The 16,589-nt window shown below is 35.6% G+C and overlaps 1 protein-coding gene and 1 long non-coding RNA gene across 2 annotated transcripts; one reads left to right on the top strand and one right to left on the bottom strand.

Moving 5' to 3' along the window:
* Positions 1 to 673: 673 nt before the first annotated feature.
* LOC113313807 (probable 2-carboxy-D-arabinitol-1-phosphatase) lies at positions 674 to 3,205 on the bottom strand. Its single transcript, XM_026562596.1, has 9 exons — positions 2,790 to 3,205; positions 2,587 to 2,692; positions 2,280 to 2,496; positions 2,071 to 2,189; positions 1,867 to 1,953; positions 1,701 to 1,754; positions 1,515 to 1,613; positions 1,274 to 1,381; positions 674 to 1,177 (listed from the first exon to the last, which is right to left on the bottom strand). Exons 1-9 carry the CDS (start codon positions 3,107 to 3,109, stop codon positions 803 to 805), a joined length of 1,485 nt encoding a protein of 494 aa, XP_026418381.1. The 5' UTR covers positions 3,110 to 3,205; the 3' UTR covers positions 674 to 802.
* A 9,967-nt stretch (positions 3,206 to 13,172) lies between these two features.
* On the top strand, positions 13,173 to 15,203 carry LOC113309551. Its single transcript, XR_003340656.1, has 3 exons — positions 13,173 to 13,547; positions 13,951 to 14,004; positions 15,007 to 15,203. It is a non-coding gene; the product is annotated as an uncharacterized LOC113309551 (long non-coding RNA).
* Positions 15,204 to 16,589: the final 1,386 nt, after the last annotated feature.

The following is a 16,589-nucleotide window of genomic DNA, read 5'->3' as shown; positions in this document are numbered from 1 at the left end:
TTAGTTGAATGATGCATGAAGCTTTTCATGGGCGGTTAGAATAAAAATGAAGCTTTCATGCAATTTATACATTCATTTTGGAAGAACGTTTCATGCAGTTTTTGAATGTACGTACATTTTAGTGTTTACTTGCGTATCCATCACTAAAATGTACGTGAACAGTATTTGTAAACATAGTGAAATGTTTCTAACAAACAGAAAACAAAAGTACAGACAGCAGCAATTTTGTTGATCACATCCTTGCCAAATAAAAAACATTTAAAACGATTACTTGATTTAGTATTCAAAATGATAAACCGAGATGACAGGATCCCATAGTCTTACTGAATCAAATATGCATAGGCATAATAGTGCAGCAATAAGCTTACACGTACAGCAAGTCAAACAACATGTAATGACGTTCATTTGTACGTGCATACGTACACTCAAGACTGAAGTCGGAGATATTTTATTCAGAAGCGCAGATGTGAGAATTCATGTCTACGATATTCTGATGGAAGAATTTTAGATGATCAAAGGGAGTTGGAGTATCCTCACTCATCTTCTCATACACAAGAGATACGGTCACAATGCTTCCATGTCCATTAGGCTATGGCTTAGTTTCAAATCTCCTTCAATTACGCGGTGTATTAAGGTCCTTGTGCCGTATCCGTAAGCTATTTCACCCTAAATATTACAAGAACAAAGGGAATATTTCGACGTGAACCATAATGTTAAAACTTGATAGTACACAACCAGGAATGGAATCTCTCAATCATCAGCCACAAGTTTCTCCATCTGTACGAACATATTGTATTTACATCTAAACCTCTTTATTATCCACACTTGACCTTGTAACAGGTATCGACCACCTCCCTAAATGGGCAGTATAATTTAGGCATCGTATAACACCTTTTCCACTAGGTCCATCAGGGAAATCTATGACACTAATGCTACCAGCATCAAGATGAAATGATCCCTTCCATTCTTTGGTCAAATTAAGACATTGTCCTATTAAAGCAATGTGTACTGCAGGATGTCCGACAACCACCAGATTTTTTTCTCCCTCGGATTCATCAGATAACTCATCTAGTAAAGATTTCCATGCTTTCCCTGATCGATTCCATATGTCCGTGGCCACTTGATCCTCGAAATTGTTTAGCCAACCGGAATGAAGAAATGAGGACTCAATTGGATCCTGTATGATTACGTAACGTTGTTACTGAACTCACCGAAGATTTAGCTCAAGGTTTTTACTAAAATTTCAAAGTATTTACTCAGTTTTTGAATTTACCGTTCTTGATTGCTGAAAAATGGAATCAACTTCTAGTTCGTTCAGTTGCTTCATCTCCACTAAGCGAGGTACAGTGTCAGCACCCAAGCAAACAGCACCTTCTTGAACCTACAAATCAAGTCTACCTAGTTACAATAAATATTGAATTATTCATGTTCTTGGAAAGTATAAGCATTAGATTTCCACGACAAGAATTGTGGTCAAACTAAACTCAATAACTTACAAGGGAAACAGAATATACCTTGGAGATGGTCGTGGCACTATCAATGGAGGCTATCCGAGAGCTGCAAACTACTGATGTTACCTTTAAGTCTAGAAGAAGCTCAGCAGTTTTCTGGGACTGTTATATGAGTAATCAAAAAACAAGATATCAGATTAAGGAAGCCTTGTTCTTTGGTTATCAAGGCAACTCATAAAGACAGATAACCTGTATAACCCCGAGCATGTCCATTGGTCCATCAGGAGAATTCGGGGATGTAGCCTGTCCAACATTAAGGAAAATCTCTTATGTCCCCAATAACCCAAATGACTACAATCAAGGATATTAAGAAAGTAGGAACACTAACTCTTCGAATGATGAACCGGTCTCATACCTCAACATTTCCATGGCACACAAGAATTAGTTGTTTACTACTTTTTCTACCGGCAGAACTTGTTGGTGGTATAGGTGACTTGGGTGTCTACAGCGAAACCATATAAGATGATTTTCCATTAAGAAATGCATTAGTCAATAATTTACATGAATAACAATAAGTAGAGAAGATACACCCAAAATAGCTTGAACTTGTTATATGTACCTGATTCAAACGATTAAGGCAGATGTGTGGAGATTCACTGTCATCCACAGGAGTGAAATCCAAAACACTTACACCACAATTACTTTGAAGTAGAACCCTGAAGTACTCCGTACCCAATCCTAATCAACACAACCAACAATGCTATTGAGATTGAATACTAAAGAACTCCATTAATTCAACAAACATTTGAAAGAGGAAGAACTAAGCACCCATAGCAGTAGCAACAAGAGCTTGATTAATAGCATTATGAGCAACAACAAGCACAGACTCCCCTTCATGAGAAAGAATTTTAGCCCAACAATTTCTAGCACGAACCCACAATTCTCTCACCGGGTAATGACCATCAATCTCAAAATTTGGTGCATCATTTTGCCACTGCCTATATTCTTCACCATACTTCTCTGTCCCTTCATTTTTCAGAAGTCCCTAAAAAGAATTCCACAATTTTCAGAAACATTTCCTCTTACACAAATTCTCAAACACTTAAGCTACATTCATAAAATCCAACTAACTAACCTGAAAAGAATAAAGATCGATTTCCCGTAAATCAAATTCTGGTATCATAGCCTCCTTACGAGCATCCCATATGATCTCTGCCGTCTTCTTCGATCGATTTAACGGGCTGGGAAAAAATACACAACATTTTCAATCAATGGGTAGCACTAAAGGAACTGAATTATCTATGCCTAAACAGAATGAGTAGGAACTCAAATTATTACCTGTTAAAACAGACATCAAATGTATCATTAGCTAACATCTGCCGAGATGTTTCAGCTTGAGATTCACCTTTCTTTGTAAGAACAGAGAAATTCGAACTACCTTGAATTCGTCCTTCTTCATTCCATGTACTCTGTCCATGTCTTACAAGTACTACTCTTTTAGCTGATTTTATCGGAGGAAATGGGTTTTCACTATTTTGTGAAGATGATCTGATTATGACAAAATGTGGGTTTCTTCTTTTGAATTGATTAAACCTGGGAGATTTATTTGGGAATGAACATTCATGGCTGAGTAATCCAGGACTAATGAGGCAGATCATTTCTCTGTTTTCTTTGGGGATTTTCTCACTCTATTTCTGTCATTTATTTCGCGCTAAGGTGGATAAATATTTCTCCTCCACTGATTAGATAGTCGGAAGTACCATACCACTGTTATTGACTGTCCATACATGGGGAACAAATATATGGTTGACGTCAAGGGCAAATGCCCTTGTCTGGTCTTGGAAAAAGATTTCGGAAACTGGGTCATTTGTCCAAATATTTTTAAAAAATTGTTCAAATGGACGAGTAAAAATTAGTATGGGTAAAATGGACATCAAAAAAATAATAAGGATGAAACTGGATTCATCCAGATTTAAACTTAAAAAATAGCAAAGATTAAACTGGATGCATCCTGATGTAAATTAAAAATAAGAAAAAGTATTTGAAAATGGGTAGGATGAAACTGTTTACATCCCGACTTTTTTTACATTTTTGTCCATTTAAACAGTATCAAAATCTAAATGTCTTTCTCACCCAGAAATTGTTGCTTTTGATCTTTTTAACCAATTTTGTGAAAAAATTTGCACTCGCAGTGCGAGATCATCTTTGAATTAGCAGCTCCAAATCCGTTGGATCTCCTAGATATGACATCACTAAACTTTGGGTTTAACCCTAGTTATACCTTGTAAAATTGCTTCCCTGGGGCTGTTTCAATCACAGAAACAATTCTAAATTATACGTTTTTCTTGTAATTCTTATGGGTTCTTTCTTGATTTTCATTGATCTCTACACACATCTACGGCCTCCGAGATGATATATTTTCACGAATGAAGGCTTCTCAACAATTATACGCACTACTAATATTTTTTATTCCCTTCGTTCCATTTTACTTGATGTTTTAGGGTTTTTTATATGTTCCAAAATAGATGATAATTTTAGTATTTTTCTCATATTCTAACTGATTTGTCCTTGCTTTGGAATCATACAATATCATTAATTTTTATTGTAATCAATACTCTAATTGTAAATCTACTCTAGTTTGGTAGTATATCCCAAGTAAATTACTAGGGAATTGATAACTTTCTCTAAAATCTAGAAATTAAAAACTAGTCATTTAAAATTTTAAGAAGAATTAATATGGGTAGAATTGGAATGATTTTATTCTGTATGGTATTTCTTAATCTCCGTGAAAAACTCTACAACGTCAAGTAAATCGGAACGGAAGGAGTATATGATTATGTACCAGATGCAAAGTCAATCCAAAGAAATTGTTAATACTCAGGTCTGGGATACAAATTCAACCCAAACTCAACTCCGTGACTATCTCCATTTTAATATCATGTAGAGAAACAGTATTATGGATTCCTGTAGTTTTGGCAAAATCAATCTCTTAGATTACCACCACTGTTAACATAATCATGCACACAAAAAAAGTAATATAATCTCGAGAAAATGGAAGCACCTACTAACCTAATCAAACTAATATGATAAGAAAATGGGAAGCCTAACTTAAACTAATATGATAAACTCTTACTAATCATCGTTAATCGTTCATGGGGTTTCGATGAATAATTTTAATGATGAAGTGCATGTTGGATTATCATTACAACTCAACGTCTGATCAAAAGTTTCCAAGCCATAAGAACCGTACGGTGATGAGAATTGTTTTGTTTCAACAAGAAATTGCTTGTTGCTGAACGAATTTTTAAGAAATCATGTGCATATGAGTCTAATGGTAGTGAGTCTTTAGACTTCTTGAAGAAGAACAAGAAATAGTTGATTTTCAAGATAATGTATTTGCAGCAATACTGTATGTAAATTTGTCACCAATGATTTCAGAACTAAAACTTGATGGAAAAATGAAATTAAACCAGGAAGAGATAACTGTGGTTAAAGCACAGTTTAGTGATGTCATATCTAAATAATCTAGTGGTTTTAGATTTGCTAGTTCAAACAATGCTCTCGCACTGCGAGTGCAAACTTTTTCCCCCGGTTAGCTACGCCACTGTCATCAACGAGAACGAACACACAAACCTTCCATCTTTGTTTTTTCAAAGAAAAAGAAGAAGGAGAAAGCCATAATGGAGGTTTAGACAAATGTGCATCCAATATATGCATTTATTATTATAGTTTTGTTAACAAAAATAAAAAGATAAAAAGATTAAACTAAATAGATAACGTCCAAAGAATTCTGGCTAATTAGGAGGGAGGAACGTGCACCCCGGTTAAAGCTGGGTATACAAAGTCGAACTCAATTTATATAGCGATATAGGGTTTTGTTTATCATCTCTTATGGGCTTTTCTATATGGGTTTTGTTATTTTGTGCATCCATGCACAAATTAACACCCAACCATTGCATCGGAAAGTGCAAAACCAATTAAAATAAAAAAAAGAGATAGTGTTTTATTGCATTGGAAATGTAAATTAACATAGATTTATCAAACATGCAATTATTATGAGTGAAGTTTTACAATCTTCAATGCAAGAAAACATTATCTCTCTTATTTTTTGAATTGGTTTTGCACTTTTCTGATGCAATGATAATGTGTTATCTTGTGCATCCATGCACAAGATAACAAAATCCTATTTTTCTTTTTTCCGTAAGTCACACTTTTTCTTAAACCTTTGTGCTTCAAACTATACGTATGTATACTGATGGAAACCAGCTTTGGAGAAAATATAATGGTCTGAAAATATTCTATTCTATGACTGTCTTAGTTTGATTTTTCTATCGGACTCGTAAATGTCATGCACTCTTTAAGATGGGGGAGAAAACTAAAGTCTAAAAACTACTAACATTACAATGTGGTATCCGAAAAGAAAAGAAACAGATTATAACATATTGCAAAGTTATCTAGACTTTGATTCTTCCATTAAAACAAACTTTTGGTCAAATGGAAAGAAAGGAATCATAAAGGTCTTGCAAAGAAGATTGAAAATTATGTTACAATCTTAGATTCGTAGATGGAGTGGAGTTACGATTTGGGATGTTCTAAAATTTTCAAGAAGAAGAGAGCTTGTTTACTTTCTTCTTGCAAGCCTTTATAGTTTGTGTGATTTTTGTTTTTATGTACATGAAGAGCATATGGAAGTATGTTTGTTGTCATTTCATTTTATTTATTTTTTGAAAAGATATGAAGCACTCTAAACGGTTAAAACCATAGTTTATATTTTTCAGCTTTTAACATTTTTTTCTTGCTTAGTCAACTTTCTGCATATTTTTTTTTTGAAGCATGTATTTATTAAACTACTAAGATATTGTTACATGAGGATATATAATATCTCAAGAAAAATAAACCACATGAAAAGCGCCCTCTCACATGAGGACGAAACTTGCACATTTTGGAGTTAGCAGGCGGTCACTTTTGGGCCCCACAATATAAAACATGTGATATGATAGTTTTTAGGGAGTTTAATTAGGCGTTTTATACAGAGTTTTTATTTGAAACTGAAAAGAACTACCTTGTTCACAGGATTAAATTAGAATCCTATTATTGGGGCTTGAATCTTTTGGAATTTGGAGGCTTTAGATGATATTTAACATGCTTAAGGTGGATAAAGGGGACCTAATTTTTATGAAAATTCAAATATACCCTTGATCATTATTATACCTAAAATTAAATTTCAAAACCAAAATTAATTCACCAAACCCCTTTTCTTCTTCTTCTTCTCAAAATCAAACAAAACCTTGAATTTTTTTTTAACAAATCTCCATCAATTTTCAAAAATGTTTATTAAAATTTATTCTCAATATGAAAAGATCAGGACGATTTGAAATATCATAGACTTGTTATGATTCTAATGTTTATGAAGTTGTTGAACCACAAATTGAAGATTGAAGATTCGGCGAATGAATTTGTCCAAACACCATTAAATCATAACAAGTGATTGATTAATTTGGTAGCAGTTTATGGATATAATAAGAGAGTTGTGAAAACTGAAAACAATTGAAGACTTGTTTTCTTGCGTAAAAACTGTGAGTCTTTGACACGTTAACAAAGATGTAATCTGTCACTAATTACATATACATTCTATATAAACTCGATTATAAGGAATTAGAATCAGTCGTTTTCTTTTCTTATCAAGTGTGAAACCTATTATTCTCTTTGTGTTGTCATCATGTATATATATATACACACACGAAATTAGGCAAAATAATTAAAGGATTTGATATATTTTATTCAATTCTACATTTTAGGTTGAATTGTTTAGTCTGCCTCTTAAAGTAATATGCTTGCTCTAGGGGTGGTAGAGAAAACTGAAACTAGATACACTAATTACAATGATGTTTCCCTAAGGAAACACCACTGGGCTACCACTGCAATATGTTGCAAAATGTTTTGGACTCTGATTCTTCTGGCATAACAAACATTTGGCCATATCTTATCTTATCTTATCTTATACTAATATAAAGAAAAGACCCAATTGTTTGGTGAAACTTTTTTTTAATTACCAATACAACCTTTGATATGAAAATTTTATAACCAAACAGAAAAACTGTGAAAGGTAATAATAAAAGGGTACTAAGGGAAGATCTGTCATTGGGCGTCTAAATGATGTTACGAGATGCAAGGTCGAATCCTGCTGACAACAGTTTTTCGACTTCATTTTTCGATTACGCTACCCTCCGTGTTTTCTCTCCGTTAGAAACCTCTTCCCTCTTCTTCTCAGTTCTGTTCTTCTCGATCGAAATCTCTTCCCTCTTCTTTGATCTTAATTTTTATCATTTTCATCAATTCCTCACACTAATCTGAGTTGATTGAATTAATTCCAGATTGGTGCACAGAACTCACCACAACGAATACCGAAGAAGTTCAAATCAAAACCTAGAACCCGATTGAATTAAGTATACAGTTTGAATTGATTCCTACGATTTAATCCATGATTGAAATAAGTTTTGCACCTCTACTTTTTCAAGGTAATCAATCCCTTTTCAGCTTAATTTAGCTAGAACTATTTAGGGTTTAGGTTAACTGAAGAAGAAGTAGAAGAAGAGAAGGGTTTAACAGAAGTTTAATCTTCTTTTAATATTATTTCACATACACCAAAGTTACACGAGATACATATGTATATATACAGAGACTTCCTTGAACTGCAAGGAAGAAGTGTTTCCTAACTAAACACTATTTCCTAAAATACAAAAACCGTGAACCATCAGGGTATCGTGTGTCATATGTTACACGTACCAGATGATGAGCTAACACCCTCCCGCAAGCGTAACGGGTGATCTTGAACCGTTAGCTTTAACCTTAAAAGAGAAAACCGATCTTTAGAGATTGGTTTTGTGAATATATCCGCAACTTGATCTTTAGATGATATAAAACGAACATCAAGAAGTTTGGAAGCAACTTGATCACGAACAAAATGGAAGTCGATTTCTATATGTTTTGTTCGTGCATGAAATATAGGATTAACTGTGAGATAATTTGCACCAAGGTTGTCACACCACAATATAGGAGGAGAACGTGTAGAGATACAAATCTCCGAAATGAGTGACTGAATCCACATAATTTCAGCACTAGCAATAGCAAGACCCCGATATTCAGCTTCAGTACTAGAACGAGATACTGTTTTCTGTTTCCGAGCACTGCAAGAGACAATATTTCCACCTATGTAAACACAATATCCACTAGTAGAACGAAGATCATCAAGAGAACCAGCCCAATCAGGATCAGTATATGCACTGAAAGACAATTGCAGAGAAGGTGATGGCTGAAGAAGTATACCAAAAGTACTTGTACTCTTGAGATAACGAAGAATACGCTTAAATAAACTCCAGTGAAACTCAGTAGGAGCATGCATAAATTGGAAAACTTTATTGACAGCATATGCAAGATCTGGACGAGTAAACCTTTAATATTGCAATGCTCCAACAATACTACGATATTCAGTAGCATCAGTTAACAAAGTGCTACGATCAGAAGAAATATCACCAGAAGTACTGAGTGGAGTACTAATTGGTTTGACGCCATCCATTGTCGCCCGAATAAGAAGATCATGAGCATAACGTTGTTGAGAAATAAATAAACCCGAAGAAGTACGAGTCGCCTCAATGCCAAGAAAATAAGAGAACCAAGATCTTTAATTGCAAATTCTTGTTGTAAACGAGTGAGAATATAGGCAATACCTGTAGGATTGGATCCAGTAACGATAATATCATCCACGTAGACTAACAAGTAAATAGCACCATAAGTTCCATTGTAAATAAACAATGACGAGTCACACTTCGAAGTAATAAACCCAATTTGCAGCAAAAAAGTACTGAGTCTGTGGTACCACGAACGAGGAGCCTGTTTAAGGCCATATAGAGAACGATGTAATTTGCATACATGTGAAGGGAAACGAGAATCCACATAACCTGGAGGTTGTTTCATGTACACCTCTTTTTGAAGTTCTCCATGTAAGACAGCATTCTGCACATCAAGTTGATGAATAGGCCAATTGGAAGATAACACCAATGTAAGAATAATACATATAGTACATGGTTTAACGGTCGGACTAAACGTTTCAGAGTAATCAATCCCTTCTTGTTGATTGTATCCTTTTGCAACTAAGCGAGATTTACGACGTGCAATTGTACTATCAGGATTTCGTTTGATACAAAAAACCCATTTACATCCAATAACATTCATAGAAGGATCATATGGTACTAGTGACCATGTACCATTGAGAATTAATGCATTTATCTCATCATCAGATGAGACACACCAGTCTGAATCTTTATGAGCCTGGGAAATGCAAGTAGTTTCATAAAGTGAATCACATACCAGTGCATATTTGGATTTGGGTTTAAAGATACCATCCTTATCCCTTGTCACCATTGGATGTGTTGCAACAATTGGTAGTACAGCAGAAGCCCGAGTACTGGAGTCTTCTACCGTATGTGGAGAGCTGAGCACATCAAAATATGCAGAAGGCTGATCATTGGCAGGCACTGGAGCCCGAGTATTAACAGGTTCTGAAGACCGAGTATTGGCAGGTGCTGGAGACAGAGGATTGGCAGGTTCTGGAGACTGAACAGCGACAGGTGTTTCAGACCAATCGTTGGTGGAAGATAAATCCACATGGAAAGCAGGTGCAGAAAAACTAGTATGAGAGATAGTGACAACAGTTCAGCATCTGTGTGTGAACTGTATGGAGACCGAGGAGCTGTTGGAGACTGGAATGTTTTCAGCTGTTGAGAAAATGACGACTGCCTCGTTGGATACGGAGGAGACAGTAGCTGAGCAGGTGAAGACGTCCTTGTTGGAGCCGTGCGAGTTGATAGGTCCGGATTCACAGAAGATCGAGTAGATGAAATTGGAGGTAAAGAAATAGAGAAAGGAGAAGATGGAGTTACTTGTGAAGGAGTCGATGCCAGAGAAGGTGATGATGCGGGCGCAAAGGGAAAGGTGGTCTCATCAAAAACAACATGAAGACTGATGTATATTCGACCCGTAGGAATATGAAGACACTTATAACCCTTATGAGATGTACTATTACCAATAAAAACACAAGGAGAAGAAAGAGGTTCCATTTTGTGAGACCTATACGGACGTAGATAAGGAAAACATAGACAACCAAATACACGAAGCGAAGTGTAATCAGGTGGGATACCAAAAACAACTTCATATGGAGAAAAATTATTAACGAAAGTCGAAGGGACACGATTCATTAAATAACAAGCAGTGTAAAATGAATCATACAAATATGAAGACGGCACAAAAGACATATTTAGGATTGTAAGAACAGTTTCACGAATATGACGGTGACGACGTTCAACCAAAACATTTTGCTCAGAAGTATGTGGGCATGAAAAACGATTAAAAATTCCAAGTTTCTGGAGATGCGGAGTAAGTTTGCGATACTCAGCAGCATTGTCAGACTGAAATATTTTTATCTTTCGATTAAAAAGATTTTCGACATGCTTTTGAAACAAAAGTAATATAGAGAAAACATCATATTACTAAGACATAGGAAACATCCAAGTAAAACGACTATACGCATCAATAAATATGACATAATATTTGTAACCTTCATTAGATAAAATATGAGAGGGTCCCCATACATCCGAGACAATTAAATTTAATGGATTCAAATAAATAGTTGTACTGGATTTAAAAGGTAACTTATGACTCCTATGCTCATGACAAGATGAGCAAAAACTAATAGTTTGGTTTGAAAGCGGAAGAGAAAACTGAGAAATAACTTTGCGAACTGTGCGCATCATTGGATGTCCCATTCTAGCATGCCAGTCTTGTAAACTTGCACGTTCTCCTATGCAAGCTTTAGGAGATTGAGACGAGTCATCAAGTTGATAAAGACCACCCTTTCTACTGCCGCGAAGAAGTACCTTCCCGGTACATCGATCCTTCACAAGACAAAAATTTGGATGAAATTCAAATAAGACATTATTATCGGTAGTAAGGCGAGAAACAGATAAGAGATTATGAGAGATTTTTGGTGCAAAAAGAACATTACGAAGATGCAACTTACGATTGGGAGTTCCCAAAATAGAGGAACCAACATTAGAAATTGGTATAGAAGAACAATTACCCATCTGTATTTGATCAGGACCAGTATACTCAGTTGGAAACTGAAGACGAGAGTGATCATTCGTTATATGATCGGTAGCACCACTATCAGGAGTCCATGGAGGAGTTGGCAACAGTTTGAGCAGTATATGCACGTGGTGCGGAAGTTGGTGGTTGACGACGCGGAGGACGAAAGCCACGATCAAACCGGTTCCAGCAGTCCGGTGCTTCATGATTGGGACGACCACAAATCTGACAAGGAAGCTCAAACCGGTTGCGTTGTGATGGAGGAGCTGAAAAACGAGAGTTGTTGTTCGAAAATCTGTTGTTCGCTCCATAGTTGGGCATGAACAAGGTCACTCCATAGTTGGGTCGAGCTGTGGTCGCTGCAGAATTGGGCCTAGTTGATGCCTAGACGGATTGAGTTGGGTCGGGATTGTAGAAACGAGATGAAGTCGACGAAGCTCCACGGGATTGAGCAACAAAGTTTGCTACAGGCTGAGTATGCAACGCTTTCTCCTGATGCTACATACGTAACTCAAAAGTTAGAAGAAAAGTGAGAAAATCTTCCACGGTTAGAGAACTCATCATGGTATCAAGGATGTAACAATAACATCATAAGAACTGTCAAGACCGGCGAGAAGACAGTGACGAAATTCTTTGTTGGTAACCGTTGTATTGGCAGCAGCAAGACTATCCACTAAGTCACGAGCATGATTGATATATTCTCGCATGGTTTTTGACCTTTTTTAAGAGCACGGAGCTGACTATGAAGATGATGAATTTGTTCATCAGATTTGGAAGCATATTGAGCTTCAGGAGAGTCCCAGATAGCTTTGGAAGTTGTAAGACGATGAACGTGCCGAAAAACAACAGGTGTAAGAGAGGAGAACAACCAACTTACCAGGATAATATCCTGTTTTGTCCATGAAAGAAAAGTCGGGGTAGGGGTTGCATTATCAACGGAAGGTGCTGGGCAGGGTCTCGTACCAGCAACATAACCATCGAGATCGTAACCTTGAAGATACGGCAAAAACTGAGCTCGCCACAAAGAATAGTTGTTTTCATCTAATTTAACAGTGATGATATGATGAGGTTGAGAGAATTGAACAGGGGCCATTGTTGAAAGTAGAGAAGGAGACGAATCAATGATTGCAGAGGTTGTAGAGGCTCCAGTAGACATGTTGTTTTTTTTATTATTTTTTTTTTGGGGAAGAAGACTAATCGAAAATAGAGTTAAAAGGACCTAAACCTAGCTGATACCAAGCTAGAATTATTTAGGGTTTAGGTTAACTGAAGAAAAAGTAGATAGAAGAAGAGAAGGGTTTAACAGAAGTTTAATCTTCTTTTAATATTATTTCACATACACCAAAGTTACACGAGATACATATGTATATATACAGAGACTTCCTTGAACCGCAATGAAGGAGTGTTTCCTAATTAAACACTATTGCCTAAATACAAAAACCGTGAACCAACAGAGTATCGTGTGTCATATGTCACACGTACCGGATGATGAGCTAACAAATTTGATTCTAATGCGGTTTCTTTGAGTGTTCACTCAAAATGTTTGTTGAAATACGTAGTCGAAAATAGTGTAAACAACAGCTCTATCTCATGCGAAATTTAATGTTCTCCCACGTCGTTGTAGATAAATGACTTCGAATATTAGGTTACAAGAAGAATGTGGCAGGAATATCCTAGCAAGTATTAGTTACCTATATTTCATCTTCCACTTGCTCATCAATAACTTATGTCATGCTAATTTATTAAGTTCATTGTGTTTGTTTGGATCAATAGATTATTTTTAGCAAGAGATCAAAATCTTCTGAGGAAATATACCCACAAGTGGATTGGTGACTGAGCATCAACATATTGGTTTCGACGTAGTATCTTATAGGATGACTATGATGATGATGGGGAACGATATAAAACAGTGAGCTGAGTTTTGAATAAGAAGAAATGGCGATATGTTAAATGGAGGTGACAATCTGATGCTAACGCACTTGGCATATATGGAATGATTGTTTTTTGTGACAATGGCGTTGATTTCTTTGTAGAATGTAATTAGATTGTACCATGCCTTCGATGATAGTTGCATTTTGATATTCATTTTTCCTTTTAAATGTTAATTATGTAGTTGTACTATCTTTTCTGCTGGTGTCAATAGTTGCTGATGCACATATATATGTCATATGAGAATAATCATGTTGTCTTTTGGATTTATTCAGAAAAATCCACTTAGGGGGTTAAATGTTTCTTTTTTTTCCCCATAATTGTTTGTTGAAATGCCCCATAGAAAATAATGCTCAGTTTTGCTTTCAGTCTTGAAGAAGTCATGTGTCTGTACAAAAACTGATGTCTGATATTCAGTTGTGCTTTGTAGGTATTGAAGCAACAGTCGATGATAATGGAGTTTACACAAGGTTGAGGAGTTCAGGTGAGGATTACTTAACATTCTTATTTGATTACTTCATAGTCGGTTGTTGAAATGACTTTTGACTCTTTTTCCATATTGTGTACTCTAGCCACAACTCTCTGCATAAATGCATAAAAATGTTTGTTACTGGAGGATTTCGTCTTGCTGAATTACTTGAATTTGATGTGTTTACTCTACATACAACCACTTTATGCCATCTTATTATTGACTTGATATCTAGCTTACTTGATGCTTTTCATATTTTGGAAAGTAGAGTAGAGACTCGCACCAAAAAGGGATAAATTGAACTGTAGGATATGAGTTAGTAACTCAGTTGGCATTTCTTAAGTTACATTTTGCATATAATTAGTAATGTAAAAGGATGCAAACAAAATATACACGTGCAAAACTCAGTGATTTGGTTTCATCCAAAACAAAAACAAAAACAAAAACAAAAAAAAAATCTAACATTTATAGTATATCTTCCAAATTACCAATTAAACAGTTCATCTGGCACTAACAAATTGGCAGTGAGTTTTATCGAATTCTTCTTTATAGTATATAAACTAGAAATTGTTGAAGTTCTCAATTTTGCTGTTAAATATGTTTGCTGCAATGTAGTAACGACAAAGTTACAACATTTCGAACCTTGCAAGGCTTCAACTGCCTTCTGCCTTCCTTTCGCTTTGTAGTGGTAATTTGTGGGTTATGCCTATGCAGCCGACACTATTTAACCTGTAGTTCTTGGACCTCTACATCTTACTTTAGTCAAATTTCTTAATTGTTTTTGTTTGTTGAGGCAACATGGAATTGATTTAAAATAGAGAAATCAAATGAATGATTATTAAATATTGGTAGGTTTCCTTATGCTTCCTTGATTGGTTCTGTGACATTGAAGTTAGGATGTGCAGATGTAGATATCAGTAATATAAAAAAGGATTTAAATTTTGCTTTCTGGCCATACCATGGCTCTATAAAAGGATCCCAAGCCACCTGATAAATCCATTGTGTTTTTTCATACAGGTGCTTGGAGAGGTACGTAAATTTGCTGATGTGGTGGTCGTTTATTTGTTGTTACAGAACAAGATCTGATGCTAAATTAGTATCTCCTGTTGCAAGATCTTATGAAGTTTGAACGTTTACGAAAAATATTGTGTGTAAATAAGCTCTTATGGCGCCTTCGGTAAATTTAAAAAATAATAATTGTGTAATGAAATATGTAAGAGAGCATCTTATTTATATTTTGAAAAAAAAAAAACTCGATGAATGATATGTTTTGCGATGATATGTTTTGTGAGTTTTGAAATGAAACTGCACTCGCATCGTGCGTGCATCTTTACTAGGGTGGATAGAAGACGCAAAATTAATAGTTAAGCAAAAGAACATATGTTGACTTTGACCGTTGACTAACAAAATTATGGAACAAACAAAATGACAGGCACATCATGCGTGCATGTTATACTAGTACAAAGAAAGGAATCATCACCTTTTCTTAAAGGAAGGTTACTATGTAGATGATATTTATATGGATCGTCTGTGATCTCCTCCTTGTTAAGTTTGAAGAAGAAACAAGAGCTTGTGTGCATAAGCGAGGCCATATGGAAGTATATTCGCTGCCATTTCATTTCTTTTCCGAAGCATATCATTCCACTTGTACACGGTCAAAATCATAGCATAACTTGGAATCAGTTGATATCAGCGCTTTGAGTTTGTGACCCTTTGCATATATTTAGCAACCCATCAATGTATTGCATTATTTTCACTAATAAAATGAAAAGAACTACCTTGTTCACAGGTTTGGATTGATGACCACTGAACCTCATTTTATATCCAATCCCACTCCCACCTAGCAAGTCCAATAGGAAACACAATTGGAAGCATTTAAATTTTAGATGAACTAAGAGAGATTGTGATCGTCCAACGTGGAATCTCTTAATTTAAGATTTTAAGTGCCTATGGAAAACCCCTTGGAATTAAACCCATGAGCCCGGAGCCCAATACCATCTAACTCCTTTAAAATCCTAAGCTCCTTAGGTTCCACGTTGAACAGTGACCCTCACCCATTCACAGAATTGCTTTGTTCCACTTTTCCTCAAAAGAGAGAAAAACAAGGAGTTTTTTTGTTAAAAAGAGTAATTTTTATATTTGTCATCCCGAAAACCAAAAAAAAAAAAAAACGCCAAGAACAAACATAGGTTTTTCTTCTCTACAAAACAAACCATCGTTAGATCTGGTGTTTAGCGGAGAGGAAAAAAAAACTAATCATCATTTTTTCAAAACTTTAGGGCTAACCTTAAAATTAAAAATAAAAACCTAAAACCCTAATCTATTCCGGTGTCTCCATTTTCTTTTTTGATGCCTTCTTCTCTTCTTCTCTCTAGCAGAAACTTCAAATTTTTGTGTTTCTATTTTTTAATTTGTGGTTTGTGTGATTGATGCTTGCAGGAATTTTAGGAGGCAGGGTTTAATTATGCAGAGCAAAGGAAGAACAAGGTAAACATGTGGAAACCCTAGATTTTTAAATCTGTAATTTTTTTAATAGATTGGGTTTTAGTTTGGTATAGGCAGATCGATTGAAACATATTGGGTTCGTGCTTTTCGTAATG

Source organism: Papaver somniferum, chromosome 9, assembly GCF_003573695.1.
Source record: "Papaver somniferum cultivar HN1 chromosome 9, ASM357369v1, whole genome shotgun sequence".
In the NCBI taxonomy this organism is placed as follows: domain Eukaryota; kingdom Viridiplantae; phylum Streptophyta; class Magnoliopsida; order Ranunculales; family Papaveraceae; genus Papaver; species Papaver somniferum.
This window is presented reverse-complemented; position numbering and strand designations above follow the sequence as displayed.

What these genes read in the sequence shown, in the direction of transcription:
- LOC113313807 (XM_026562596.1), bottom strand. Translation starts at nt 3,109, where the DNA reads ATGATCTGCCTCATTAGTCCTGGATTACTCAGCCATGAATGTTCATTC. An exon ending in TCGATCTTTATTCTTTTCAG is followed by an intron (nt 2,497 to 2,586) that starts GTTAGTTAGTTG and finishes AATTCTTTTTAG; the next exon opens with GGACTTCTGAAAAATGAAGG. An exon ending in GTGCCACGACCATCTCCAAG is followed by an intron (nt 1,382 to 1,514) that starts GTATATTCTGTT and finishes CTTGATTTGTAG; the next exon opens with GTTCAAGAAGGTGCTGTTTG.